Here is a 24430-nt window from a genome sequence, read left to right on the forward strand (position 1 = left end):
CTGTGCTGCCCTATATTTCATTTCGTATTGAGTAGTACAAAATTAATACTTTTATATTTATCCATATGAGATCATTGGTCATATTCAAAAAATGTTAATATTTTGCACATAACATGCTCTTTTTAATTATCTTATATTCCAACTTCATACAATGTATTTATTCAACCTCAGTATCTAACACTAATTTCCATTGTTAGATTTACACTGCAGATTGCACTAGTCAGTTTACATTTCTGACTCCTGGCAATCTTGGGTAAAAAATTCGAACCTCATCTTCCCCACCCCTTCTGAACAGAGTACAAAAGTAAGAAGAACAAAAACAATTCAATAGCTAATCTGAATTTTGCAGATTTGTGTCTTCAAATTAGCCCCAGTACAGTCTTCATTATCTCTATAGTGGTTTACCTCAACCTAAAACAAATTCAAATCTCATATATAATATGAATTTATACTCAAAAAAATCTTTTCTCCAGCCAGTAAAAGCACCCAACCTGCAGTATAGATCTTATTAACAAGTAGAGACAAATACTAAAAAAGATATACGAGTATCTCCTAGTCCAAATACAGTATTTCAAATGATCCTTCTAAGTCCCTGCCAATCAAAACAACTCCATAAATTATCAGCACAACTGATCATGTCAGAATCAGAATCAAAATCAGGTTTATTATCACCGGCATGTGACGTGAAATTTGCTGATAATCTAGATTAATTAATTCAAACCTGGACAAAAAGAAACTAAGATTGCACTTATGTGCAACATCACACAATTACACATTCACAGAAAAACCAAAGTCAAAAAGATGGCATTAGTTATCAAGTTAGAATTTTGTTCCCAATTCCTTATTGGGTTTAATTTGTTTTCTAGAAAACTGATGTCAAACCTCTCAATCACCCAGAAAGGAAACTTTTCTCAGACTACTTCACAGATAACCTATCAACTCCCTATCAAAAAGAGCCACCAGAGAATACATATTGTTCAGGTCCACAGAAATCATTCTTTGATCAGAATTACCAGGCAATCCACTAACCACAATAATATTCCTGGAAGATCCTCCATCTTCTAAAGAAACAACTCTATGGGAGGCTGATTAGGAATACTCAGCATGGCTTTGTGAGGGGCAGGTCATGCCTCAGAAACCTGATTTAAATTTTTGAGGATGTGACAAAGCACATTGAAGAAGGTAGAGCAGTAGATGTGATTGTATGTGGATTTTAGTAGGGCATTTGATACGGCACAAGATCCAGGGAAACTTGGCTGTGTGGATACTGAATTGGCTTGTCGGTAGAAGCCAGAGGGTAGTTCCAGGTGGAAAGTATTCTGCCTGGAGGTTGGTGACCAGTGGTGTTCTGCAGGGATCTGTTCTAGGACCCCTTCTCTTTGTGATTTTTATTAATGACTTGGATGAGGAAGTGGAAGGGTGGTAAGTTTGCAGATAACACGAAGGTTGATGGGTGGAGTTATGGATAATGTAGGCTGCAAAGGGGCATTGACAGGATCCTTGGCAGTGTGGAAGAGCAGAAGAATCTTGGAGTCCACGCCATGGATCACTTAAAGTTGCCACACAAGTTTAGAGTTATAAGAACATGTATGGTATTGGCTTTCATTAGTCGGGGTATTGAGCTCAAGGGGGCAATGTTGCAGCTCTATAAAAACCTGGTTAGACCACACTTGGAATATTATGTTCAATTCTGGTCACCTTGAAATTTGAAGCACATAGAAGTTTGAGAGAGTGTGCAGAGGTGACTTAACCAGGATGCTGCCTGGACTAGAGGGCATGTATTTTGACGATAGGTTGAACAAGCTTGGACTTTTGTCTGGAGTGAAGGAGGATGAGAGGAGACTTGATAAATATATGCAAAATGACAAAAGACATAGACAGAATGAATAGTCAGAGACCATTTTTCCCCAAGGGAGAAATGGCAAATACAAGGGAGCACAAATTTAAGGTAAAACAACACACACAGTGCTGGTGGAACACAGCAGGCCAGGCAGCATCTATAGGGAGAAGCACTGTCGACATTTCGGGCCGAGACCCTTCGTCAGGACTAACTGAAAGGAGAGATACTAAGAGATTTGAAAGTAGGAAGGGGAGGGGGAAATGCGAAATGATAGAAGACCAGAGGGGGTGGGATGAAGCTAAGAGCTGGAAAGATGATTGGCAAAACTGATACAGAGCTGGAGAAGGGAAAGGATCATGGGACAGGAGGCCTAGGGAGAAAGGGGGAGGGGAGCACCAGAGGGAGATGGAGAACAGGCAGAGTGATGGGCAGAGCGAGAGAAAAAAAAACTAAATGTGTCAGGGATGGGGTAAGAAGGGGAGGAGGGGCATTAATGGAAGTTAGAGAAGTCAATGTTCATGCCATCAGGTTGGAGGCGACCCAGCCGGTATATAAGGTACAGAGGAGGCCATGGATAGACATATCAGAATGGGAATGGGACGTGTAATTAAAATGTGTGGCCACTGGGAGATTCTGCTTTCTCTGGCGGACCAAGCGTAGGTATTCAGCGAAACGATCTCCTGGTCTGCGTCGGGGCTCACCAATATATAAAAGGCCATACCGGACGCAGTATACCACACCAGCCGACTCACAGGTGAAGTGTCGCCTCACCTGGAAGGACTGTCTGGGGCCCTGAATGGTGGCGAGGGAGGAAGTATAAGGGCAGGTGTAGCACTTGTATTAAGGTGATTGGAGGAAAGCATGGGGGGGGGGTTAGCTTTTCTCGACCCCCCCCCCCACACAGAGAGTGGTGGGTGCATGGAATATCCTGCCAAGGTGGTAGAGGTCGATACATTAGAGACATATAAGAAATTCTTATATAGACACATGAATGATAGAAAAATGGAGGGTTGAGTAGGAGGGAAGGACTAGATTGCTCTTGGTGAAGTTTAAAAGCTGGCACAACATTGTGAGCCATACTGTGCTGTAATGTTCTATATTTACAGATCTCCTTCGAACTGTCTTCCTCTCACTTTAAATACATGCTTTTTAGCACATTCCAATCCTGGGGAAAAGTTACCTCCATTCTATGCTTCTTATAATTTTATAAAATTCTGTCACATCTCCTCTCAATCTTCGCCGCTCCAGAGAATACAATGCAAGTTTACCCAATGTCTCCCTAAAACTTATACACATTAATATAGGCAACATCCCAGTAAACTGCTTCTACACCTTCTCCAAAACCTCAACATCCTTTCTATAATGGAGTGACCAGAAATTAATACAATTCTCCAGATGCAGCCTAACTAGTATTGTTATAAAGTGTAACATCATTTCCTGACTCTTGAATTCAATGCCTCGAATAATAAAGACAAGCATGACTTTCAACCAAATACAGGTCCACAATCCCTTATCCGAAATCCTTGGGGCCAGTTGCATTTCAGAATTCAGAATTTTTCGGATTTCAGAATCCCTCCTTATTGGTTCCGGGACTCTCCACAGATACCAAAAAGCACGTATGCTCAAGTCCCTTATTTAATCTGTCCCAGTGTGGGTGGACTTTAGGACCCAGTGGAGCTCGAGACCTACGCACAACCTCCCGTATACTTTAAATCATCTCTAGATTACTTATAATACCAAATACAATGTACATGCTATGTAAATAATTGTTATACTGTATTGTTTAGGGAATAATGACAAGAAATTTTTTTTATTTCCAACAAAAACATTCAACAAAACATAAAAATATAGAGCTTCAAATGAACCAAATCAAACACATGGTAAATGATTTATTGGAATAAATGCAGAATGTCACTGTCACTATAAAACTTCAGTAACTTGTCTTTGTGTTTCTTAAATCATATACATTGGTAGTTCCGACACCATATTCTTCAGTAAGACACCACACAGACACACCACGATCAAGCTTCAGCAATAACTCCACTTTCTGCATTATTGATACGTAATGATAGATTCTCTTTTTCTCATTGCTACCCATAGGGGTATCTGCAGCTCTTTTTGACATTTTCACAGTGAAATTAAACACAAAGTCAACAGTGAACACAAAATATCAGTGAACAGCAAATGTACGTGTAACCAGTATGAGCGCTGAGCCACAACTGATGTCTGGCAGCCTCTGCTAGTGCTGCCACGTCACACCTGAGTGACTTCAGCTGTTGGTGAAAAAATCTTCGGTTTTCAGAGCTTTCTGGATTTCAGAATTTCGGATAAGGGATTGTGGACCTGTATTTTCTTTACCTCTGTATCAACCCTAACCCTAATGCATGTAAAGATAGAAAGTTCTGGAAGGTGAAGGGTCAGAGGTAAAGCAGAAAGGTGGGAGTAGTTTAGAAATTGACAGCAAATGTAATGAAAATTTCAAACTCTGTATGAGCGCAGGAAGTAGCACCAATTAAATCATCGATCTGTTGGAAAGGAGGGCTGAAAGGAAGATCATCTTTTTTATGAGACATAATGGACACCATGGCTCCAAGGGTAGTCATAGCCAAAGGGTGGTAGTAGGGATGAGCTCCCACTGCTAAACAAATGCTCTTCATGGCGAGCGTCTCAAACAGCCTCTGACAACCAAGTCCAACTTCTGGCCTTCACGTATGGCATAGTTCTTATGCCCGGCAGAGCTGTTCTCACTGACAGGAGAAGGGCCAATGGCGGGCCACTGGCTCCGGGCAGATGGGGCTCGTTAACCATGGATGGTAGCTCATCTAGGAGAGGGAAAGCTCCGATTTCAAACCTCCACTGCCTTGCGGCTATACCCGCTCACAGGAAAAGCTTTGGGAGTAAACCCCGAGAAAAAATCTGGAGTCAGAGTCCTGAAGGCATTTGACTGCTGTACCCAGCAGTTACCACGGCAACTCCTGTGATGCTGCTGGCACCAAACTGTATCGACTTTCGTCGTTCCTTTGGACCTGTCATCAGCATGGAGGGGGGTTCCACTGCATGGGCAACAGACGGATCTCCATATCAACTCTGCCCTGGCTTGCGCCCCGAAGAAGCCATTCCCAGTGACTACCAGAGGCGTAGTACCCATGACCGACGGAGGCCACACAATGGACACCATGCAACAGAGAGTGTAGTTAATAGTTAGTTTAATTATGAAGACGAGTTCAGCCAAGAGAATGACCAAGTTGGTTGAGAGGAACTCAGTTCACATAAACCCTTCGATCCTTCCAATGTACTGTACATCCATGATACAAAGGAAGAGGTTGAAACTAAAAACTGTTAAAGTGCCAGGATGCATCAGATGTATCACAAATGTACAAGGGAAAGAATCGGACCAGTAGCAAAAAGATGGAGCCAACATAGAAAGAACTGAAGTTTCATTGCACAAGAGTAGAAAGTTGATTTGTGAATCTTAGGCAAGAAGTACAAGTGAGCTGTGCAAAGCTGGAGCATTACAAGGAACTTTTGAGACAGACAATTAATAAACTGAAACAAACAATTAATAAACTTAAACAGACCACAACAGCTTTGACGTAGCACATAAGCATTGTTGTCGAGAGTGGTCAAGGGCAAGCATGCATTTCATGATGTGACAAAAATGCTGGATAGTTTGTACATACAGTACTTGTTTGTTCCCAGTGTGTCCTAATTGTGAAGCGTGGAGTTTCAGTGGGATTCCATATATGAATGAATTGGAGTCAAAGGCATTTCCTAAGAAAGATGTTACTGTAAAGACTATTTATCAAAGACAGGAAGAAAACAGCAATTACTGAGGGTGAGCATGGTAAAAGCGACATACAGAAATCATGCCGGAGATGGGAGGAGAGCTTCAAGGTTGGCAGGCCTAGGAGACAGCTGGTAGAAAATACAACAGTAAACACAAAAACTACAGATGCTAGAAGTCTCAAACTAAAACAAAAATACTGGAAACAGTCAGTAGGTCATGCGACATCTGTGGAAAGAGAAAAGAAGCTAATGTTTCAAGTAAAAAGACCATTCATTGAGATAGGCAATTTTTTAAAGGTTTAAGTAGCAGAGGGTGGGGGTGGATGGCTAAGACAAAGAGATAAGTTGAGGGTTGTGGTTGTTCGATTAACTGGTATTAAAAATTATCCATAGCTAAGATAGCTAAAGAGACAATCGGGAGGAAGAGGATAGAAGTTTATGGACATTTGAGATTATTACCAAAAAATAAGGAGAGAATGGGATTCATAGGATTGCTCTGACAGCTGGCATAAATTCTATGGGAAACTGCCCAGACTATCAGGAAATATAAAACAATACATATTCCATTCCAAAAACCTATCCCTTAAATCTTCACAAGTTCAAAGCAGAAAACACAGTAACATTCCAAATATGCATCTATCCATACTATTAGTGTTGTTTTATCTGCCCAATTCTGAAAGATATGTTCATATATAAAACAGTTAAATCCTATTGAAAAGATCTATCCTAAGTTATTGCTTTCAAGAAAACAATTTCACTGTTCACAGCTAAACCATCGCCAAACTAAATTTTAGATTTGTACGCTAATTACAGGACAAACTCAACAAACTGTCATCAATCAAATACTGTAATCAGATTAATGACCCAATCCAGGGTCGGTGATAGCAATACACTTCATTCATCAAATACAATTATTTATTCACACTAGTGAAGTAGTACACTGATGGTCGACCAACTAAAAATGTAGTGACTACTTGAAAAGCAACTAAAAGTTGCCGAGAGGCTAAGTGAGGGAGTATCACGCAGTATGACACGTCTCTAACTAACTGAATTCTAAGTCAAAAAAGTAAGTTCAATCCTTTATTACAAGCCAACAATAAAATCAATCGACCCTTTTGTAATTCATGTAAAACAATTAGATGAGCATAATTGGATCAAATTCAAACAATGATGAGTGACAAAAAATATACGCTATCTACTTGGCCTCTCTCTATGCCACCACGCAGGTGAACAGGTAATTGTATTCATTTATTTCTACTTTCACCCAAACCCGTGTGACAAACCCATATGACAAATTACCTCAACCTAGAGTGAGGATGTGCAACACAAATACAATACAGGCAGAAAATAAATAAATAAGTGACTCGTACATCCCAGCCCCTAATTATTATAACACTATAACAATTACAATTACATATTACAAAATTAGGAGACATGAAATCTTCAAGGATAAACATTCACATATTATCAATATATTTTAACATTTATGCAAAAATCTTCTTTATTCTTTAAACCAAATCATGTAAGTCATCTAGGCCAGAGGTTACTAGCACAGAGTGATCTTTACCACCACTCTCTGACAAACCAGTAAGTCAAGTCAATGACATGAAGTCAAACAACCAGAGTATGTGGAACTTACAAAGCTGCAGCTGTAGCTTCTCAAACCTCTACCTCACTTTGAAGCCAGATCTTGGTTACGGGCCTATACAGACAACTGGTCTGGGTCTTCATGCACACCTGCCACACAAATCCTCTTCTGTCAGGAAAGGCTCGAACCACTCTTCCCATGATCCATGAGTTGCGAGGTACTGTGTCATCAACTACAGTGCCTATAAAAAGTATTCACCCCCCTTGGAAGCTTTCATGTTTTATTGTTTTACAACATTGAATCACAATGGATTTAATTTGGCTTTTTTTTGACACTGAGCAACAAAAAACAGCTATTACATGTCAAAGTGAAAACAGATCTTTACAGAGTGATCTAAATTAATTACCAATATAAAATATAAAATAATTGACTGCATAAGTATTCACCCCCTTTAATTTGACACACCAAATCATCACCGGTGCAGCCAACTGGTTTCAGAAGTCACATAATTAGTTAAATGGAGATCACCTGTGTGCAGTCAGGGTGTTACAATTGACTGTAGTAAAAATACACCTGTATCTGGAAGGTCCAACCGGGTGAGTCAGTATCCTGGCAAAAACTACACCATGAAGACAAAAGAACACTCCAAGCAACTCCGTGAATAAGTTATTGAAAAGCACACATTAGGAGATAGATGCAAGAAAATTTCTAAGTCACTGAATATTCCTTGGAGTATGGTTAAGTCAATCATCAAGAAATTTTAAGAATATGGCACAGCTGTAAATCTGCCGACAGCAGGCCATCTTCAAAAACTGAGTGACTGTGCAAGAAGGGGATGAGTGAGGAAGACCCCCAGAGACCTCTGACAATTTTGGAGGAGTTACAAGCTTCCGTGGCTGATGGCAGAGACTGTGCATACAACTGTTACCTGGGTGCTTAACCAGTCGCAGCTTTATGGGAGAGTGCCAAGGAGAAAGCCTCTGTTGAAAAAACTATTCATTTTACGGTCTATCTTCACAAGCTTTCCAGTGCCTGCTGCAGTGAAGCATCCCTACAGCATGATGCAGCCACCCCCATGCTTCATGGTAGCGATAGTGTCTCTTTGATGATGTGTTTACGCCAAACATTGCATTTAGTCCAATGGGCAAAAAGCTTAATTTTGGTTTTATCAAACAGTAGAACCTTCTTCCAGCTGACTTCAGAATCTCCCACGTGCCAACTGACACTTTGTGGTTAGTGAAACCTATCATTGGGTGTGGGACATTTTCGGTCCCATTCACACTACATAGAGAAAGACTATCAATGGATGTTCTTGCTATTAACCTATTGTCAAAGGTGTATCCCTGCCACTTAGTGAATAGTTCAGGACAGATCTGTGTGTCACGTATATTCATAGTCATCCTTAAAACACACTCAAGGGGTATATTTTAAGTGGCTGCAGTTTGTACACAGGATTTTGGAACAGACACCAGTATCAACACTAAGAGGAAAAGACCTAAGAGCAGAATTAGGCCCATTTGGCCCATTGGGTCTGCTCGCTATTAAAGCATACCTGATCTATTATCCTTCTGAACTCCATTTTCCTGCTTCCTCCCTATAAGTTTTAACACCCTTCCTGACCAAGAACCTCTCAATCTCCACTTTAAACATATCCAATGACTTGGCCTCCATGGCCATCTGTTGCAATGTATTCCACCAATTCACCAAACTTTAGCTAAAGAAATTCCTCCTCATCTCTGTTCTGAAGAGCTTTTCTCGTATACTAAGGTTGTGTTCTGTGATCGTAAACATCCTTTCCATTTCCACACTATCTAGGCCTTTCAATATTCTATAGTGTTTCAGTAAGATCCCCCCTTCTCTTCCACCCCCCCACCAATTCTTCTAAAACTCCAGCAAATACAAGCCTGAAGGCATCAAACACTCCTCGTACATTAACCCTTTCATTCTTGGGATCATCCTCATGAACCACCCCTGGACCAGCATAACCTTTCTGGAACAGGGGCCCAAAACTGCTCATAATACTCCAACTGCCAAAGCCTTATAAAGTCTCAGCATTACAGAGTTGCTTTTTATGTTCTAGTCCACTCAAAATTAATACTAACATTGTATTTGCCTTCATCGCTGATTCAACCTGCAAATTAATATTTAGGGAATCCTGTACAAGGACTCCTCTGTCCCTTCGCATGTCTGATTTCTGAATTTGCTCTCCAATTTGAAAATAGTCTCTTACCCTTATCTTGTATCAAATCACCTCCCATCCTCCTCCACTTCAAAAGAGAAAAGCTCTACCTAGAACAATCCCATGACTAGGCACACCCTCCCTTCCCTGCTTTCTGCAGATATTGGCCTCTCTACGACTCCCTTATCCACTCATTCCACCTCACTAATCACACTCCAGGCACTTATCCATGCAGCTACATGGTATTACACACGCCCCTCTTCTCCTCCTCCCTCACCACCATTTAGAGCCATAAATAGCCCTTTCAGGTGAGATTGTCCTTTTCAAGTGAATTGATTGATCTTTTACTGCATCCAGTGCACCTGGTGAAGCCTCTTCTACATCAGTGAGACCTGAGGCAAATTCGGATAGCCTATCAACAAACACCTGTTATGTACTTGTGGGTATCTTGTGACTGTCACATGACCATGATGTAATTGAGGCTCTGCTGAGCATGATGTAATGGTCTTGTGATGGTGGAGTGATGTAATTTTCCCACCAGTGACAGGTCATGTGATGGCCTCTTTCAACAGGGTATAAAAGGAGCACGCATCGCTGTGACGCAGGTCAGTTCATTTCGTCAGTGACTTCGTTCTGCTGCGTATTTGATTTCATGACGCAGTTTCCTTTTTAAAGTGGAGTTTGAATTTCTACTGTAAGAATCGTTGTGTCGGCAGTTCTGAAAAACGCTACCAGTTAAAGTCCAGAGTGAAGAATTATCGAAGTTCGGGAAGCTGAAGGATCGAGAAAAGTTGGGCTGTTGGCGGTAAAACATTTTCGACTTCATTTGATCCTCATTCGGAAGGAATTGGTAATCTGCACCCACGATAGTCCCTGCTGTAAGAGCAGAAAGGACTGGGGCAGTGAGTTATTCGCCAAGGAAAGGTCAGTGCCTTTAAGCCGTTTTATTTCCTTCATCGTAAATCCTTCGGGCAAGGCATATTTTGGCTGGGATCAGCAGTAATGGCATGTCATCGAAGAATTTGTTACTTCTAGGAAAGTCTCTCCTAAGTGACTGTGTAAATCATTTGGACTTTTGCATTTCTACTTTTAAGAACTGTGTTCGCATTTCTCGTTTTAAGAACTGTTCGAGCTGCCATATAGCAGCTGACTTCTGGTTAAGTTAGTCGTTTGTTTACTTTTGGTTTTTTTTATTTGAGCAGTGTTTAATAAATGTTTTATTTGTTTATAGAAAAAAAACTGTCTCAATTCTATATTCATTGTTGCCATATCGTAACACATCATTGTTCTGTCCACTGCAATAGCAAGGATCTTCTAATGGCTAACCACTTTAATTCTATTTCCCATTCCCACACTGCCATGTATAATAAAGTCTTCCTCTGCTGCAAAGTTGAGAGTAGATGCAGATTAGAGGAATCATTCCTCATATTCAGCCTTGGTAGTTTCCAAGCTTTACAGCATGAACATGAATTTCTCTAACTTACAGTAACCACTCCCCTCTGTATCTCTTTTGTTTTCACTTATCCCACCAGCCCCTTCACCCCATTTCTAATTCCCCTAACCACCTCTTCAATCTGCCCATCATCCACACATTCCTTCCTGCTCCTTATCTCTTTCCCTTCATTCCATGATCCACTGACTTCTATCAGTTTCCATCACCTTCAGCCCTGGTCACTTCCACCTATCACCTCCCAGCTTCTTGCATCATTTTCAATTTGCCCTCCCACCTACTTATCTCCCCACCCTCAAATGGATTCATCTATCACCCACCTGCTCTTGCTCCACTCCATCCTCAATCTTTTTCTAATAGTCACCCCCCCCCCACACTTCTTTCCAGTCCTGATGAAGGGTCTTGATCCAGAATATTGACTATCCATTTCCTGCCATAGATGCTGCCTGAGCCGCTGAGTTTCTCCAGCATTCTGTAAGCTTATAAAGAACACAGAACAGTACAGCACAGGAACAGGGCCACAGGGCCTTCACCACACCAACCAGATGCTTAATTAAACTAAATCTCTTCTGCCTGTACATGACCCATATTCTTCCTGGCCCTCATTCCCTGCATATTCACATATCTCTCTAGTACTAGCCACCAGATAATGCACTCAACACACACGAAATGCAGTAGGCCAGGCAGCATCTATAGGAAGAAGCACTGTTGAGAGCCTTTGTCAGGACTGACTGAAATAAAAGATGGTAAGAGATTTGAAAGTAGGAGGGGGAGGGGGAATCTGAAATGATAGGAGAAGACCGAAGGGGGTGGGGTGAAGCCAAGAGCTGGAAGATGATTGGCAAAAGGGATACAGAGCTGGAGAAGGGAAAGGATCATGGGACGGGAGGCCTAGGGAGAAAGAACGGGGGAGAAGAGCACCAGAAGAGGAACAGGCAAAGAGTGATGGGCAGAGAGAGAAAAATAAAGGGGGGGGAAATAACTAAATCAGGGATGGGGTAAGAAAGGGAGGAAGGGCATTAACAGAAGTTAGAGAAGTCAATGTTCATGCCATCAGGTTGGAGGCTACCCAAACAGTATATAAGGTGTTGTTCCTCCAACTTGAGTGTGGCTTCATCTTGACAGTAAGGGAGGCCATGGATAGACATATCAGAATGGGAATGGGACATGGAATTAAAATGTGTGGCCACTGGGAGATCCTGCTTTCTCTGGTGGACAGAGATAATGCACTGCTTATTGATTTGCATTAGAGTCCACCAATCCAGCTATCTTTAATTTGGAAAACAGAATAAATACTGATCTGCCAATCCACAGGTCGGATGACACAAGCCATTGTTTTGACCATCACAAAGTGGAGAATTATCTGAGAATTAACATTACTATCAAGAGAGCCAAAGGTGCAGAAAACCACAACCTGTTAACATGCCACGATCATGGATGGAATCATAAAGACATCTACTGTAAAGTCTTAAAAAGCCAAGAAACGTCCACAGCAGAACCACTTGTTTAAGGGGTTTAATCTGCATGGATTGCTAACCTATATTTCTATGATTAATTGCTTCTTCCTCTTCGGAATAAGTATAATTCCTGCCTGTGAGCTTCCTATCCTGCTGATTACGTTGGAATTGTGTCAAAAAGCTGTGCAACAATGGCCATGAATCACTCCAATTGCTGTTATTACTCAACAATAGACTTACCTTTCTGACGTCCTCCACCAATGCATTTACGAAAAGCGTGCAAGGCTTTGACTGACAGACATTTCATTATATTTAACAAAATAAAATTTGGCTGGAGTTGTATTATGACGACAGTATGATATCGACAATAAAGTAAGCACTCAAAGAAATGTGATTGAATTTATAATTGGTTCAGCTGACTAAATGATGCAGGGAAATTGACTACAATTGGAAAGAACATTAAATATGGGTGTTAAATGACCACCAAACTAAAATCCTTAATTTCACAGAATCATTGAAAGTTAAAATGAGCCTGAGTAGGAAGGCAGAAAATTACAATTTGAAACATCTACCACAGTAGTAGCTGACAGGCAGTACCCTCCAATTCCTTGTATGGCTGTGAACCAGCCTTTGGCACACTGTGACAACTGTAGGGTCAGTCACATGTCACTGTACTTGCATGTCCCAAGGCAGGTTCTGAGTTAAGAGTCCACAGCTTGCAATTTATTTTTCCTGACAGTTCATTCTTCTTTCTGTCACACTATTCCTTTTTGCTTTCAACTCGAGCAGCCCTCCCTGGCTCCACTCTGTTACATCTGGCACAGTTTCACAACTAAGAATCTTTTGGAGCCAGAGCTTGCTACATCAATCCCTCTATACTGCTGGGGATCATGTGACATTTGTCTAAGTAACAATTCATCATGTTCCTTGTTACATTTTCACTTCCTTATTTCAGACTCAGCAGATATTTTTGTAAAATATTTATAATACAACTGCACATTCCAAATACAGAGGCATGAAAAAGGTTTTTAAAAAGCTGCTCAAAGTATTTCCATCGTATTCAACGCCCTTTGAAATGTAGGAAAATCTTTTAAATTCTAATTTGCAGAACAGTTACAGATAAAAATCACTGCAATGATTTGTCTGATCCACAGTTTCTGCAGAGGTGAACAGGTTAATAAACGAGTGTCATTTCTGGAGAATACAACTTCTCTGGTGGTCTGTTTGTCACTCCACAGGCAAATCGATAAATATGCAAGCAAGATCAAAAAAATCTTTGCTCTTTGTCAAGCAAAAGCAGGAGAACAACATTTAACAGGTTTATAAAAGGTAGTCTGAAATGATCATGTGGCACTAAAATATGGTATGCCCTTTCTTGCATTGCATTCTGGTTGCATTTTATATTGTTTCCTCATACACCAGAGAATGCTGGACTGCAATTTTCCATGACCTTTATAATAAGTGAACAGCACATTTACTGCTGCAGACCAAGGGCTGTATCTTAAGCACCAAAACAATGCAAGTGTTACCTCATTAGACGAGTCCTCCAGTTTGCTCTGGTAATCTGTCAACGTTTGTCTCAAATTTTCAAGGACAACAGAGGGGCTTAACCTTTTCTCTTTGTCCCTTTGATCGACTAGAAGAGGGAAGAACGAAAAAATTAAGTCTTCAGGCATTATCACACAATTTAAAAAAACAACTCAGCCAGAAAATAGCTAATCATCCAAATCCACAAAATGTTAACAATTTACAAACTAAATCAATATGTATTTATATAGGTTTACATAATTGGCAAATACTACATACTTTGAATAGTGACAAATTATTCAGCATTTGTAGTACAACAATATTTGGACAACTATCAACTACTAAAAGCCTTGTATGTTAGACCCTGCTTAACACTGAAGATGTGTTCCTCTGAGGTGAAGCGTTATGCAGGGTCATTATAACATTATGTAAATGGACATGTGTGCCTGATTTTAAAAAAATCAAACCTGAGACATATTATTTTATGTTTATACAGTAATTCGAGGAGTGACAAATACACAAATAGGCTTAACCTGTTCTTCATTGGAGCAGCCACACATCACAGCAGCAGTGGAGGGAAGTGGGTGGTGGTTACATCTCAGAGAGGGGACCAGAGTGTGGGTCCTCCTCTAACTTCGGCTTTTTCAAGTAGGCATCAAGATTTGACCATCTTTTCTTAAGTTTCCTCTCATGAAGCAGTTCTCAATAGCAGAAAATCATGTCGAGAACACCTCTTTGCCTTCTTGCTTCACTCCCAGTCGGGGTCACTATCGATGAACTGGTCCATGATTTGTGTGATCATGGCTAGTGCTGAGGAATTTGAATAGTGGTGATGTTTCTTACCGACATTTCCTCTTCTCCATCTGTGTCCTCAGATTCACCATGATGCATTGTTCTGCTCTTCGTTATTAAGACTCTCACGATGAGAATGCAGTAACTTCAACATCACCATTTATTAAAATGCTCACACCATATCACTTGCAGTTTCACATCCATGCTGATGCTTTTCCTAGACGTCTTAGATAACTAGCCTCCCTGGAAGTTGCAGGCCATTTTCCAGACATTACGGGTGAAAACTGGTGAGGGAGCAAGAACCTTTACACACGCAGAGCATGAACTAATACGTGATTGGCTATGAGTGGCTCAAAGTGTATATAACGTATTCTCAACACGTACAAAAGCTGGATGAACTCCAGCCATTTCAACGAGCCATTGACTGCTCATTTCAACGGATGCTGCCCGACTTGCTGAGTTCATCCAGCTTTTGTACGTGTTGATTTGACCACAGCATCTACAGTGTACTTTGTGTTATAAAGTATTCTCATTGGCTGATTGAATATTTACTGTGATGATGGTTGCTCTTGAAGTTGTGTTTTTTTTAAAGAGTGAATTTCAATAAAGAATTGAATAACCGCATTGTAACGAATCAGCGCTATGCAGGGTCTGATCAACTGTTGCCATTCGCTCTGTTCTGACAGTCATCAAAATACCATCTTTAGCATAAATTAAAGTATGAAATAAAACTAATTTTCTGATTCCCTCACTATGCTGATGAAGGCAAGTATCCCATTGATGCCTATACCACTCTATCCACTAGTGTTGGCATTTCAGGAATTTATGAAATTATACTCTAAAGTCCTTCTGTTCATCAACAATCTGCAGAACTCTACTATTCATAATGTATATCCAAACATTATTTGACCACCAATGTCTGTATCAACTCAAAACTTGTTAATATCTCTTACATTCAGATCTAAGTAATCGATGCAAATCACAAACATCAATGGTCTCAGTACTATTATTCATGGTATACAGCTGGTCACAATGTACCAATCAAAACCACCACCACCGTCTCCTCAAGTGTCTTGGATCTCATAGCTCCTAACATTTTGGATCAGTTGAGCACACAGAATTTTGTAAAAGGACTTATTAGAGTACTTGTAGACAGTATCTACAACACTGACCTCAAAAATTAGCAGCACACATTGGCAGAAGGTTTACATTCCTAGAAAACTGTCCATATCACAATTTTCTATAACATGAAAGTTGACAAAAATTGACAAATGTGTTGTTTCTTTCACATTGCAGTCTGGTTATCTCTTCTTGCATAAATTCTACAGGAGTGAATTTTTATTCAATATCCCAAAAAAACTTTGGTCATGAGTTGTGAATTCCATTAGATTGAATTTCCATTACCTGAAATGCCTTAATCAGGAGTACGTTATACTTAACTACTACTTTTAAAATAAATCAGATAGGATCTACCATGAACAAAGCTGTAATGACCATCCTTAATCAAATCCTGCCTTTCCAATCCTGTCCCATAGAATTTTTCTTTTTAGAAATTCTTGTGCTCTTTTGTTACTGGTTTATCCCTACTCCTCTTCTTGAAGGAAGTAAAGATAACATGCTATCCTCCAGCTATCTGTGACATTTGTGGCCAGCAAAGATGTAAGAATCTATCTGGTCCCTCCAATCTCTATCCTCTCCTTCCACACCAGCTTCGGGTATATCTCATTAGGCTCTGGGACATCAGGCTCATGTTCCAACATAGTCAACATCATCTCCTTCTCAATTCTTAGATGGTTTAGAATCTCAATTCTTAGATGGTTTAGAATCTCACCTTCCTTATCCCTGAGTTTTTCAAGTACCATGTCTTTCTCCTTAGGAAATAACATCTTAGTGGCTAAAGTCGTTCTGGTGCTCAAGAAGTGCAGCAAGGTTAAGCTGGGAAACAACAGGCCAGTCAGCCTGACACCAGTAGTGGGGAAGGAGCTAGACTAGAGGGGAATCTGTGTGTCATGATCAGCCAACATTTGGATAGACAGAATCTGATGAGCAGAAATTAAGATGGCTTTGTTTGTAGGAAGTCGTGTTTGAGAAATCTTTTAGAATTTTTTGAATAAAAATCCAAAAGGCTAGAGGAGGATAGGACAATGGATGTAGTCTATTTGAACATTAGTGAGGCCTTTGATTAGGCCCAGGCACACTGGTCTGGAAGGTCAGCTATCACAGGGTTCAGGGAGAACTAGTCAGCTGAGTTGAAAATTGGCTCAGAGGTAGGAAGCAGAGGTGGTGGTTGACAATTATACCTCAGAATGGAGGATGGTGACTACGGAGGTGTTGGTGTGGAGGCCCTTGTTACTTGTTAGTTATATCGATGACTTGCATGTGAATCCATAAGGCTTGATCAGTATATTTGTAGATGACACAAAATTAGGAGGAGTTATTGATAGTGAAGGTTATTGTAAATTACAGGGAGAACACTGGTCACTTAGCAAGGTGGGCTAAGAAGTGGCAAATGGATATCAATACAGTAGAACACAGAGCATAGGCCCTTTGCCCAAGGTGATGTGCTGATTTTCCAACCTATTCTAATATCAATCTAACCCTTCCTTCCTTTATAGCCCTCAATTTTCTATCATCCATGTGTTTTATCTAAGAATTTCTTAAATGCCCTAATGCATTTGCCTCGACCACCACCCCAGCAGGATGTTTCACACACCCACCACACTGTAAAAATACTTATCTCTGACATCTGCCCCTATACTTTCCTCAAATCATCTTAAAATTATGCCCCCTCATATTAGCCATTTTCACCGAGGGGGGAGAAAAAAAATCACACTATCTATGCCTCTTAGTATCTTGTACATCTCTATCAAGTCACCTCTCATCCTCCTTTATTCCAAAGTACTCACTCAACCTATCCTCACAAGATATGATCTCCAATCCAAGTATCATCCTTCTAAATCTCTGGTGCACAGTTCCCAAAGCTTCCACATCCCTCCTATAATGAGGTGACAAAACTGAACACAATATTCCAAGTGTGGTCTAACCAGAATTTTACAGAGCTGCAACATTACCTCAAGGCGTTTGAACTTAATTCCCTAACTAATGAAGTCCAACACATCAAATGCCTCCCCTACCAAAAACCCCATATAATTACACAACTTTAAGGGATCTACAGATGTAAACCCCAAGATCCCCCTCTTCTTCCACACAGCTAAGAACCCAGCCATTAACCCTGTATTCAGCCTCTGTCTTCAAATTTAACCTCCTAAAGAGAATGACTTCATACTTTTCTGGGTTGAACTCCATTTGCCACTTCTCAACCCTGCTCTGCATCCTGCCAAAGCCCTGTTGTAACTTACAGCAACCTTCTCCATGATCTACAACTCCACCAACATTCTTGTATTTAACTCATCCTTTCACAAAGAGCAGGGGTCCCAGAACAAGAAGGCAGTATCCATCATCAAGGATCCCTACCATCCAGGCTATGCTCTCTTCTTGTTGCTGCCATCGGGAAGGAGGGACAGGAACCTTCAGCCCAACTCTAACAGGAGCAGGCTCCTGAAGCACAGTGAACCTCACTCACCTCCATACTGAACTGATTCCACAACCTGAGAACAGAGGTTGTAGAGTCCTTTAAGTGACTTTCAAGGATTCTACAATCTACAGCATGTTCTCAGTAATATTTATCATTACAAGTTATTTTATTTTGCATTTGTTCGGTTTGTCTTATTGTACATGTTGGTTGCTTGTCCGTCCTTGTGCATAGTTTTTCATTGATTGTATTATACATCTTTGTTCTACTGTGAATATCTGCAAGGAAGTGAATCTCAAGTAGTATATGGTGACATATATGTACTTTGATAATGAACTTACTTAGAACTTTGAATTATCAGCCTGTTGCTTCACCCTGACCTCATAAACATCAAGGTCCCTCTCACTGCTGAATAATGAAGCAAAGTGTTCATTAAGGACCTCTTCAACCACCTCCAACTTTTCCTCTTCAAACCAATTGATCCTATCCTCAACTCTAGTCATCCGCATGTGTAGAACCCATTGGGTTTACCTTAATTCTACTTGCCATGGCCGTCTCATGCACCCTTCTAGCTCTCTTAAGTCTATTCATTTACTTTATTGTCGCCAAACAATTTATACTAGAGCGTACAATCATCACAGCGATATTTGATTCTGCGCTTCGCACTCCCTGGAGTACAAATCAATAGTAAATATAATAAAAATTTAAATTATAAATCATAATAAAAAAAAGAAAAGGGAAAGTAAGGTAGTGCAAGTCAGGTCCGGATATTTGGAAGGTACCGCCCAGATCCGGGTCAGGATCTGTTCAGCAGTCTTATCACAGTTGGAAAGAAGCTGTTCCCAAATCTGGCCATATGAGTCTTCAAGCTCCTGAACCTTCTCCCAGAGGGATGAGGGACAAAGAGTGTGTTGGCTAAGTGGGTCATGTTCTTGATTATCCTGGCAGCACTGCTCCGACAGCATGCGATGTAAAGTGAGTCCAAGGATGGAAGATTGGTTTGTGTGATGTGCTGGGCTGTGTTCACGATCTTCCGTAGCTTCTTCCGGTCTTAGACAGGACAACTTCCATACCAGGTTGTGATGCACCCTAGAAGAATGCTTTCTATGGTGCATCTATAAAAATTAGTGAGGGTTAGTATATGATCCTGGCTTCCTAAATCATAAGTCAGCTTCTTTCACCACATCAATGGGATAAATCTATCCAGAACATCATGCAAGTGTTCCGTAAACAATCTCCATATTTCTATTGTGCATTTCCAAGTACATCCATTCCCAATTTATGCTCCCAAGTTCCTGCCTAATAGCATCATAGATCCCCTCCCCCAATTAAATACTGTCTGCTCCTATCCCTCTGCAAGGCAATAGTAAAGGTCAGGAAATTGCTGTCATCGTCTCCAAAATGTTTACCCAACTAGAGATCTGACACTTAACCTGGTTCACTGCCTAGTTCCAGATCCAGTATGGCCTCTCCTCTAGTTAGCCTGTGTCAGGAATCCTTCCTGAACACCCCTAACAAATTCTGCCCCAGGAAAGCTGAAGTCCTCATGACAACAACCCTGTTGTTTTTGCACCTTTCCAAAATCTGCCTCCTGATTTGTTCCTCAGTGTCTCTTACGCTATTAGGGATACCTATATGTTACTCCCAAGACTGATCACTTCCTTTCTGTTTCTGAATTCCATCCTCACTGATTCCCTCCATGACACAAATGAATTTCACCCTTAACCCATAACCTCTAGTTGTACTCCCACTCTCTGTGGAATAAACCTGCTTACATTTACCCTACCTAGGCCACTCATAATTTTGCATACCTATATTGAATATAGGTAGGAGACACGAGAGGCTGCAGATGCTGGAGCCTACAGCATAAAACACAAACTGCTGGAGGAACTCAGAAAGCCAGGCAGCATCTATGGAAAAGAGTAAACAGTCAACATTTCAGGCCAAACCCTTCATCAGGAAACATGCTTTATGCAAACGCACTAAGCATCTGTATGTTGAATATTTAGTTTTGTAGTTTGTATAACGTGGGGGGACTTAAATGTTTGGTCGAATTTTTACTGTTTGTAACGAAATGATTAATATACTTATTTGCAGTCAGCATTTTCTGTCTCACTCACCAAACTTGTGAAGCTGCTTCAACATTACACATGCACCATAAAGTGATCGGTGGATGGGTAGATCACTGCTCAACATGGAGGGTATGTACAGGCTGCGAGAAGTGGTGCAACTGGGCAGTCCTGAAATGTGGGCATAATGCTTCAGTTTGGCCAGCTCCTTGCCTTCATCAACTTTCCTGGTAACTTCCTCAAAATACTCTACGAGATTGGTTAGACATGACCAACCATGTACAAAGCCTTGCTGACTATCCATAAACAGTCCATGCCTATGCAAGTAGTTATATATCCAGTCCTGTAGAATACCTTCCAATAACTTGCCCACTACTTGCCAATAATTTCCTGGTTTATTTTTAGAGCCTTTCTCTAAAGTGGATCAACATTGGCTGTCCTCCAATCCTCTGGTACCTCACCCGTTGCAAAGGATGATTTAAATATCTGTTAGGGCCCCTGCAATTTCTGCACTTGCCTCCTACAGGGTCCGAGGGAACACCTTCTCAGGGCCTGTGGATTTATCCATCCTGATTTGCAAGCACCTCTTCCTCTGTGATCTGTGAAGTCAATGCTGCTTTGCCTCACTTCTATAGACTGTGATCGTCTCCTGAGTAAATGGCTCCAAGAATGGATTACCATTCTGAACTTCCAGAGGACCAATTTCATCCCTTGCAATCCTTTTTGCTCTAAACACATCTGTAGAATCTCTTAGAATTCTCCTTCACCTTGTATGCTAGGGCAATCTCATGCCTTCTTTTAGCCCTCCTCATTTATTTCTTAAGTGTTCTCTTGCACTTGTGCTCCATAAGCACCTCATTTTTCTTCCCACCTGCCTATACCTGCTATGCACCTCCTTTTTGTCCTTAACCAGGGCCTCAATATCTCTTGAAAACCAAGGTTCTGTAAACTTATCTTTATCTTGTATTCCAACAGGCACATACAAGCTTTGTACTCTCAACATTTCACTTTTGAAGGCCTCCCACTTACCAAGTACACCTTTGCCAGAAAACAGCCTGTCCCAATCCGCACTTGCCAGATCCTTTCTGAACCATTCCCCAATTTACAATCTGAACCTGCAGACCAGACCTATCAGTTTCCACATTTATTTTGAAGCAAATGGCATTGTGATCACTAGATGAAAAGTGTTCCCCTATATTTCCCATGATACTTCTTGCATTGAAATAGTGCCACCATTGAGCCTAACTTTAGTGGTTGCCAAGATGCTGGAGTGCAATATTAAGGTTATTTCCTACAGTGGGGCAGAATAGGACCAGACAGCACAACCTCAGAACAGATGGACGTCCAGACTAGTTTCAGGGTACTTAGGAGGAACATGGTAAAAAAAAAAGGTCAAAGTCAGCATAGTGTCCTTAAAAAGGAAATCTTGCCCAACAAATCTGCTGAACATCTTTGAGGAAATAATAAGCACAATACACAGAGTAGAGTCAGTGGATGCCGTTTACTTGGACTTTCAGAAAGCCTGTGACAAAGTACCATACACGAAGCCGCCAAGCATGATAAGAGCCCATGGTACTGCAGGAAAGGAATTAGCACGGATGCCCAACAACCTGGCCTCAAAAGCTGATCGTGGGAATGAATTTCACACACCACCACCCACTGGCTAAAGAAGTTTTTCCTCATCTCTATTCTAGTCTTAGCCTCCCCCACTACAAGAAACATCCTCTCCACATTCATTCAATATTCAATATGTTTCAATGAGATGCCCCCTCATTCTTTTAAGCTCAAACAAGTAGAGGCTGAGCCATCAACCGCTCTCCATATGATAAGCTTTCATTCCCAAAATTATTTTCATGAACCTCCTTTGAAACCTCTCCAATGTCAGCACATCCTTTCCTAATTAAGGGGCTCAATACTCCAATTGAAGCCTCACCTGTGCCTTATAAACCTCAGTATTACAATCCTTGCTCTTGTATTCTAGTCCTCTTGAAATTCCCTCCTTACCACTAACTGAACCCACAAATTAACCATAAGGACTCCCAAATCCCTTTGCACTTCAAATTTTGAATTTTCTCCCCATTTATAAGAGACTATGCTTTTATTCATTTTAACAAAGTGCATGACCAAACACTTCCCAGCACTGTATTCCATCTGCCACTTTTGACCATTCTCCTAAAGTCCTCCTGCAGCCTACCTGCTTCCTCAAAACTACCTGCCCCTCCACTTACCTTCTTATCATCCGCAAAATTGGATACAAAACCATCAATTCCATTATCCAAATCATTGACATACAACATAATAAAGAAGCGGTCCCAACACTGACCCCAGCAGAACACCACTGGCAGCCGATCAGAAAATGCTTTCATTTACACTCTTTGCCTCCTGCCAATCAACCAATGCTCTATCCATGCTAGTATTTTTCCTGTAATACCATGGCCTCATCTTGATAAGCAGCCTCATGTGCAGCACCTTGTCAAAGGTCTTCTGAGGAAGCAGAGAATCTACTGAAGGGCTTGTACAGATTAGCAGAATGGGCAAAGACTGGCAGATGGAACACAGTACAGTGAAATGTGTGGTCATGTGTTGGCAAGATGGCATTGGAGAAACACAGAGATGCTTTACAGGCAGATTATAAAACTTCTATATATACTTCTTCTGAACTACTCTTTCTGCAATCTGCAATGTGTAATTTTCCTTTAAGTAATGTACTTTTGAACCATCTTAACAAAGTAATGAATTCACAATCTTCTGAAGGACCCGGTGATCTTAACTCTCAAGAACGCAAGTACTGCACCTTTAAGAGGACGAAGTTACATCACCATGGCCAAAAGGAGGGAAGACAGAGAGGATTCCAAGCCACATTAAAACTTCCTCCACCCAGTATCTTATTTGCAAATGTACTGTTACTGGAGAACAAGATTGAGGACCCAAACGGCAAGACTGATGTATTGGAGGGAGATGAGGGATTGCTTTGGTAGAGTCAACAAAGAGGTGATTGTGGGAGGCACAGGAGTGGCCACAGGATTGCTTCAAATCAGTGGACTAGACAGTGTTCAAAAACTTAGAAGATCTGAACGAACACCACGATTGTATATAAAAACATTTGTAGACAATTATGTCCCCACGAAATCATTCAAAGGTTTCCCCAAACAGAACCCCTGATAAACCATAACATCTGCAATCTGCTGAGGGTCAAATCAGCAGTGTTCAGATCTGGCAACCAAGTAAAATACAAGAGGTCCAGGTATGACCTCTGGAAAGCCATCTCACGTGCAAAGTGGCAATTCCAGACTGAACATAAAATCACAGGTTATCATCACCTCCTAAAAGTAAAACCAAGCGACTCAGGTGACAACAAGGTTTCACTCCCAGATGAGCTCAATGCCTGTTATGCTCGCTTTGACCATCAAAACACAGAGAGACCTTCACAAACCCCCACAGCCCCCAGTGACCAAGTGATTTCAGTCTGTGGCAATGAATTCTACTCTGGCTACAGGAATTCCTCCTCATCTCTGTTCTAAGTGGACATCCCTCTCTTCTGAGGCTGTCTTGCCTTTTATTTCTCTCAGAGTTCCAACAGATTTATCCAGCAAGATTTCCCCTTAAGGAAACCATGCTGACTCTCACCTATTTTAGCATGTGCCTCCAAATACCCTAAAATCTCATCCAACACCCTCTCAACTACTGGGCCATAATTTTCCTTCTGGGGGGGCGGGGGGAGTGACATTTACAATTTCCAGTCCTCCAAAAACATTCCAGAATTTTTGTGTTCTCGCTCATTCTTTCTTATTGCTGATTTTCGAGATAGGGGTTTGGTTAATCTGTTAATTTTTGTATGGGGGGGATTGGTGTTTGCGAGTTTTTGTTTCTTTCTCTTTTTGTGCGGATTGATGTCTTTCTTTCAACTACTTCTATTGGTTTCTGTATTTTATTGCTGTCAGGAGAAAACAAATCTCAGAGTTGTATTCTGCATACATACTTTGATAGTAAAATGAACCTTTGAATCTAGTGATTCTTGAAAGATCATTACTAATGTCTCCATATTCTTTTCAGCTACCTCTTTCAGAACGCTGGCATGTAGTCCATCTGATCCGGTTGTCTTATCTGCCTTTAGACCTCTCAGCTTCCTAAACACTTTCTCCTTAGTAATAGCAAGTACGCTCACTTCTGCCATCTGACACTCTCAAATTTCTGGCATACTGCCAGTGTC

The 24430-nt window shown here is 41.0% G+C and overlaps 1 protein-coding gene across 3 annotated transcripts in view; it reads right to left on the reverse strand.

The window, feature by feature from the left end:
• The window catches only part of LOC140729194 (coiled-coil domain-containing protein 171-like), a 417526-nt gene that overhangs the window by 308879 nt on the left and 84217 nt on the right, over positions 1 to 24430 (reverse strand). For all 3 annotated transcript variants that reach the window (XM_073048682.1, XM_073048685.1, XM_073048684.1), the window contains exon 11: positions 13830 to 13936. In XM_073048682.1, the coding sequence (XP_072904783.1) occupies positions 13830 to 13936 (107 nt within the window). The remainder of the gene's footprint in view (positions 1 to 13829; positions 13937 to 24430) is intronic.

This window comes from Hemitrygon akajei, chromosome 6, assembly GCF_048418815.1.
Source record: "Hemitrygon akajei chromosome 6, sHemAka1.3, whole genome shotgun sequence".
Classification (NCBI taxonomy): domain Eukaryota; kingdom Metazoa; phylum Chordata; class Chondrichthyes; order Myliobatiformes; family Dasyatidae; genus Hemitrygon; species Hemitrygon akajei.